Source organism: Nicotiana tabacum, chromosome 9 (genome assembly GCF_000715075.1).
Source record: "Nicotiana tabacum cultivar K326 chromosome 9, ASM71507v2, whole genome shotgun sequence".
NCBI classification, from domain to species: domain Eukaryota; kingdom Viridiplantae; phylum Streptophyta; class Magnoliopsida; order Solanales; family Solanaceae; genus Nicotiana; species Nicotiana tabacum.
This window is the reverse complement of record NC_134088.1, coordinates 103423030-103430307: the sequence shown is the minus strand read 5'-3', so window position 1 is coordinate 103430307 and position 7278 is coordinate 103423030. Positions and strand designations below refer to the sequence as shown.

Here is a 7278-nt window from a genome sequence, read left to right as displayed (position 1 = left end):
ATCACTCACAAAACTTCAAAAACAACCCAAAATTATATTCATGTCCTAACATAACTCTAAATTTCAAATACAATTTTCACTAGAAAATTTTTTTCCCCCTATTTTAGAATTTTCAATTCTTATGTCCAAACGCCTACTAAGTAGTAAATCACGCTACATGTAACTACCTTCGGATTTGAAGCAATATAACAAAACACAAAGCAGGGAAAAAATATTCAATGGAATTTAATTTAATTTAAATGGTGTTTCCTTTTCTTTTCTTTTCCCTTCTTTGGAAATAGTAATTACAAAATAGATAAAAGTAATTATTTTATTCATTGAATTAATCTTCACGGGAAGGGCACCAAGGAGTCATATCCATTGGATAACTTCCCAAAACCCTCAAAAAAGACGTGAACTCCTGAACTTCAGCCAACGCATTCTGAGCCCTAACATCCGCCATTGAAGCTTCAAAATCTACGTAGAACATGTACTCAAAATGCTTGGCGGTTCCTACATTCGCATCGTCGACCACTCGGATCGGCCGGTTCCGGTGCGGCCGTGATTCGATCTTCGTTAAGCTTATGTTTCTGAATGCAAACGCCGATAGAACTTTGAAAAGGACGCTTGTTCCTTCGTGATGTGCGAATACGATGCTTGTTTTGAATGGCCGGTCGGTTCGAGGAATGATTGGTTCACGAGCTAGCATCACGAACCGAGTCACGTTGCTAGAGTCGTCCTGGATCCCTTCTGCTAAGATCTGGAGACCGTAGAGGTCCGCGGCGCGTGCGGATGCAATCGCGGCTGTATCGCGGAGGTTGTTGGCAGCTATGTATTCGGCGGCTCCGGCGGTATCATCGACGGCTTCGCGAGCTACGTTTAGACCGAGCTTTGTGAGAGTGAGTTCGCACTGAGCTAGGGCTTGTGGATGGCTTATGACTCGAGTTAGGTACTCTTTTCTAACGCCTGGAAGTGCTAAGAGGCAGTGGTGGACCGGGAGCTGGACTTCTCCGACGATGTGGAGACGGTGACGGAGGAGGAGGTCGTAATTCCGGTGAATGGAACCTCCGAGAGAGTTCTCGACGGGAAGAACTGCGCGGTCTGCAATCCAGAGTTCAACGGCTTGAAATGCAACCTCAAATTGATCACAAGGTATCGCTTCACATTTCGGATAAGCCTTGCCGGCGGCAGCTTCACTGTACGCGCCAGGAACGCCTTGGTAGGCGACGCGGAGCTGAGCGCCGTGCATCGGCGCAGGGGAGAGGTCAGTGATGGTGAGCGGCTTAGGCTGGTTGTCATTGATGGCAACGAGATCAAGATCTATCATCGTATGGCCGTTGACGGCGGTGATGTTACCGGCACCGCCGCTCATCTCAGTGTCCTGCTGCTGGGACACGACTTTACTTGCCAAAATGGCACAGGAACTCTGCCAATCAGCTCGCGACGCGCCGACGTGTCCAGCGTTATAGGTCGACGGAGCACCGTTAGTATTTATGGTACCGGTGTTGGCGGCTGCGTTGGACGACTCAAACCGGTAAGCGCATTTGATAACGAGTCGACTCGGAACAACCAGGTGAGATTGAATTTTCGACCGGATTAACGATTTGAGATTTATACCCGACGATGATGGAGTAAGATATTGCATTTTCTTTCAAATTTCTGGGTGCAAATTGCAATTACTCTAAAAATGAGAAAAGAAGGACAAAAAAGAAAGAGAAAATTTGGTTCGAAGCTTGTAGTTCTCTGAACATCCAAGCTGAGAAATGAAAGAAATAAGAGGGGTATATATATTACTGTGTGGGTGTATGAAGGAGGTATCTGGTAAATCTCACACCTACCACATTTTCCCTTTTGCTCTATGTTATCAAATACAGTAATGTTTATTTTATTATTTATACATATTCTTATAATATGATACATATACATACACACACGTTTCTATCTAGATATCCACACATATACATGTGAATTTGTAGTCTTGTTTCTTTCAACAAGATAGAGACAACTCTACTTAATCTTAATAATCTTTTTTTTCTTTTTCTGTATATATTATCAAAATCTGTAAGAGATTTCGTTCAAGAAGGGAAAAAACAAAAAACAAGGTTTAAAATTTATTCTAGTAAATCTACTAAGGAAGGTATAGTTTTTTCTCTCAAAACCTATGAGTTCCAGTCTAATATCTCTGATTAAGGGTGATGTAATTCTAATCATCCAATTAGGGGTCTGTTTGGTTTGGTTGGATAACAAGTTATCTCATGATTAATTATCTCGGGATTAGTTATCTTACCCTCTCGTAGGAATAAAAGAGCACTATAATCTCAGGATAACTAATTACGGGATTAGTTATACTACGATTTTATCCCAACCAAACGTGGGATAAACTCATTTCAAATTTAATCTCACGATTTGTTTACCCGAAAAACGGATAGAATTGAATTTATACGTAGTTCTAAGGGTACGGAATATAACTTGACGCAAATCGTATAAGCGAAAATATCGAATATTGACTATTAAGAATGAAAATACAAACAAGGTTGAAGAGATGATGATTTATGAGTAAGCGAGATGAAAATAGTGTATAAAGCTCAAAATGATAATCTCTCAATATGGAGCATATGCACAATATCTGAGTTATGGTGTCTTAATGTCTCAATACCCCCTTACAGAGATAATAACCATCCTTCTTATAGTGGGGGATCTTACTTTAGATATTATTAAAAATACATAATGAGGAACCATGATAAATCAACTTTTTCCTTTTTCCTGCCGAGATTCTCTCCTTTAGTGCGACTGTAATGGCTCTTGCCTATAGGCTCGATATTGATTCGAGCTCAATTTTGACTCGGGGCCCGGTATTGATTCGGGCTCAGCATTAGTCGGTCTTTGGCTCTTGAGCTCGATAACGTTGCTTCGCATCATGGTTTGATTTGGATTCGAGCTTGACAATGACTTCGAGCTCGGTATTGATCGGTCCCTGAAGCTCGAAGCTAGGTAACCCGGCTTCGGATCTTATCCCGAAATTATGAAGACGTTCTTCGACCCATTATATTCCCATCTCGACCAGTCGTACGAAGGCCAAAATTGGTTTCGACCGTATGCAGATAGTCCTCTCGTTTCTCGGAAAGGATGTGGCGAGAAACGATATGATTTTTCAATGGCTCGATCAGATATAGACTGCGTTTGCATCGAACCCGACCATGATGTACGTCATTATCGAGCTCAAATTCAAATCGAACCATGATGCGAAGCAACGTTATTGAGCTCGAGAGCCAAAGACCGACCAATGCTGAGCCCGAATCAATACCGGGCCCCGAGTTAAAATCGAGCTCGAATCAATATCGAGCTCGATTCAGTATCGAGCTTAAGTCAATATCGAGCCTATAGATAAGAGTCGTTACAGTCGCACTGAAAGAGAGAATCTCGGCAGGGAAAAAGGAAAAAGTTAATTTATCATGGTTCCCCACTATGTATTTTTAATTATATCTAAAGTAAGATCCCCCACTATAAGATGGATGACTATTATCTCTGTAAGGGGGCATTGAGACATTAAGACACTATAACTCAGATACTGTGTATATGCTCCATAGTGAGAGATTATCATTTTGAGCTTTATAAACTATTTTCATCTCGCTTACTCATAAATCATCCTCCCTTCAACCTTGTTTGTATTTTCATTCTTGATAGTCAATATTCGATATTTTCGCTTATACGATTTGCGTCAAGTTATACTACCCTTAGAACTACGTATAAATTCAACTCTATTCGTTTTTTGAGTAAACAGTTTGGCGCTCACCGTGGGGCTAAGGATAACAGTGGTTATTTGACATAAATCTGCAAAACACACCGTTTTACGCTTGTCGTTGAAAGTGTCTTTGATTTCGGATTAGGAATAACGAACTCTCAATTAATGGCCTTACCTGTCGATAACGAAGCTCGCCTTCAAGGTGAGACCAACAACTTGACGCCCAGGGCCGAAAGGCCATTTGTCGATGCCGTTGGGGTCCGAGTCGAAGTACCATTAGACGTTAATTCGCATGTGACTATTGAGGCAAACCAACATTCTGAATCTGAAAATAACATTCATGGTGGTACTCGATCTGCAGCTTGAGACACCCATAGCGTTGAGGAAAACGGAATCAGCTTGCGTATGATTTTCGAAATGTTGCAAGCTCAACAGGTAGCGATAGCTCAGTTGCAGAGTCAAACCCAGGTACCGAGCAGACCAGAGCCCAGTCCACCCCGAGAAATCACCCACAGAACGGAGCCAGCTATAGTAAGGTCAAATGAGCAAGAATCGGGGACTAATCCCGAAATTGCTAAGATAGTCGAGGAACTCACAAAACGGATCGAAACAAACGATAAAAAAATGGAAATATATAACTCAAGGGTCGATCAGATCCCGGGGGCACCACTAGTGTTGAAAGGGTTGGATTCCAAAAAATTTATGCAAAAGCCTTTTCCCCCCGAGTGCAGCTCCAAAACCGATCCCCAAAAATCCCGCATGCCCGAGATTCCTAAATATAATGGGACGACCGACCCTAACAAACACGTCACCTCTTACACGTGTGCCATAAAGGGTAACGATTTAGAAGATGATAAAATCGAATCTGTGCTGTTGAAAACATTCGGATAGAGCCTTTAGAAGGGAGCAATGATTTGGTATGACAACTTGCCACCAAACTCCATCGACTCATTCGCCATGTTAGTAGATTCTTTCGTAAAGGCACACACATAGGCCATAAAGGTCGCAACGAGGAAATCAGAGCTTTTCAAGGTAAGCCAAAGGGATAATGAAATGCTGAGGGAGTTCGTGTCCCGATATCAAATAGAACGCATGGAATTATCACCGGTCACAGATGATTGGGCCGTTCAAGCTTTCACCCAAGGGTTGAATGAGCGGAGTTTGATAGCATCACGTCAGTTGAAACAAAGTTTGATCGAGTATCTGGTCGTGACCTGGGCAGATGTGCACAATCGATATCAATCGAAGATCAGGGTCTAGGACGACCAACTAAGAGCCCCCTCCGGTTCAGTACATCCAAACAGGTCGGTAGTTAAGAACCAGAGGGACATCGATAGGGAGCGATGGTCGAATAGAGACCGATATTAACCATATACCGTATATCGAAGGAACAATGGTTCAGGACGCATTTTCGCCCAGAACAATCAAAGAAATGATCAAGGACAGAGTTCTCGGGGACTTATGAGAAAAAGTGGTTTCGACAAGTATGCCGATCCAAAAGAGGCACCTCGGTTATCGGAATATAACTTTAGCATCGATGCATTGTGCATTGTATCGGCAATCGGAAGGATCAAAGATACTAGGTGGCCCAGACCCATACAGACCGATCATTCCCAAAGAAACCCAAATTTGATGTGCAAGTATCATGGCACGCATGGTCACAAAACCGAGGATTGCAGGCAATTAAGGGAGGAGGTAGCTCGTCTATTCAATGAGGGCCACTTTCGAGAGTTCCTCAGCGATCGAGCCAAGAATCATTTCAGAGAAAGAGACGCCAACAGGAAAAATGAACAGGAGGAACCCCAATATGTCATTCATATGATCGTCGGTGGGGTCAACGTTCCACAGGGACCCATGTTCAAACTCACTAAGGTATCAACCACTAGGGAAAAATGAACCCGAGACTATGTGCCCGAAGGCACTTTGTCATTCAACAACGAAGAAGCAGAAGGAATTTCTCAACCCCACAACGACGCTCTGGTAATTTCTATCTTATTAAGTAAAGTTCAAGATAAGCGTGTTTTAGTGAATCCAGGTAGTTCGGCGAATATCATCCGATCGAGGGTCGTGGAACAGCTCGGCCTACAGAATCAAATCATACCCGCAACTCGGGTTTTAAACGGCTTCAATATGGCCAGTGAAACAACTAAATGGGAGATTATTCTACCGGTGAATGTTGCTGGAACGATTCAAGACACCAAGTTCCGCGTAATTGAGGGTGACATTAGATACAATGCCCTGCTCGAAAGACCTTGGATCCACAATATGAGGGTAGTCCCTTCGACCCTCCACCAAGTGATGAAATTCCTGATGTCGGACGGTGTAAAAATAGTATACGGGGAATAACATGCTACATAGGAAATGTTTGCGGTCGATGAGGTAACACCAATATCAACACTATCAACCTCAGAAAGGCCGAGCATCAAAGAAAAAGAGGAAGTCAAATAGCAATCATAACCATCAGCCTCGACCTAATCGGGGAAGCAGGAGATAGAAGAAGAAGAGGAGGACTTTCTGATCCCTCGAACTTTTATTGTTCCCGAAGATTTCGATGCCTCCAAATCAATGGTCGAAGAGCTGGAACAGGTTATATTGATCGAGTACCGGCCCAAGCGAAAGGTATACCTGGGAACGGAATTAACCCCCGAACTCAGGAAAAGGCTTATTCAATTCCTTATTGATAACATAGATTATTTTGCTTGGTCCCATTTAGACATGACAGGGATACCACCGGAGATAACGACACATCGGCTAAGCCTGGACCCGGGGCTCAAACCGGTGAAGCAAAAGAGGAGACCCCAGTCCGAGATAAAGCACGCATTCATAAAGGATGAGGTAACTAAACTTCTCAAAATAGGGTCCATTCGGGAGGTGAAATATCCCGAATGGTTAGCCAATGTAGTTGTAGTTCCTAAAAAAAGGAACAAACTTAGAATGTGTGTAGATTATAAGGATTTAACCAAGGCGTGCCCCAAAGATTCTTTTCCACTACCTAACATCGATCGTATGATCGATGACACGGCCGGCCATAAGATCCTTACTTTTCTCGATGCCTATTCCGGGTACAATGAAATCAAAATGAACCCGGAGGACCGAGAAAAGACTTCATTTATCACCAGTATGGAACATATTGTTATAATGTAATGCCCTTCGGGCTAAAAAATGCAGGAGCTACTTACCAACGTCTAGTAAATAAAATTTTCGAAGAACAAATAGGTAAATCAATGGAAGTTTAGATTGACGACATGCTAGTTAAGTCCCTGCGTGCAGAGGACCATTTGATTCATTTGCAGGAAACGTTCGAGATTTTAGGGAAATACAACATGAAGCTCAACCCCGAGAAATGTGCTTTCGGGGTCGGTTCGGGCAAGTTCCTTAGCTTCATGGTATCGAATCAGGGGATCGAGATCAACCCCGATAAAATCAAGGCTATTGAAGACATCACCGTCGTGGACAGTGTAAAAGCTATACAGAAGCTAACCGGACAGATAGTTGCATTAGGCCGATTCATCTCGAGGTCGACGGATCGAAGCCACCGATTTTTCTCTCTACTAAAA

General features: G+C 42.9%; 1 protein-coding gene across 1 annotated transcript; it reads right to left on the bottom strand.

Annotated features, from left to right (window-relative positions):
- Positions 1-214: 214 nt before the first annotated feature.
- LOC107829564 (arogenate dehydratase 3) lies at positions 215-1840 on the bottom strand. The gene has a single exon (XM_016657012.2). It carries the CDS (start codon positions 1622-1624, stop codon positions 323-325), a length of 1302 nt encoding a protein of 433 aa, XP_016512498.1. The 5' UTR covers positions 1625-1840; the 3' UTR covers positions 215-322.
- Between the last annotated feature and the right edge of the window lie 5438 nt (positions 1841-7278).

What these genes read in the sequence shown, in the direction of transcription:
- LOC107829564 (XM_016657012.2), bottom strand. Translation starts at nt 1,624, where the DNA reads ATGCAATATCTTACTCCATCATCGTCGGGTATAAATCTCAAATCGTTA.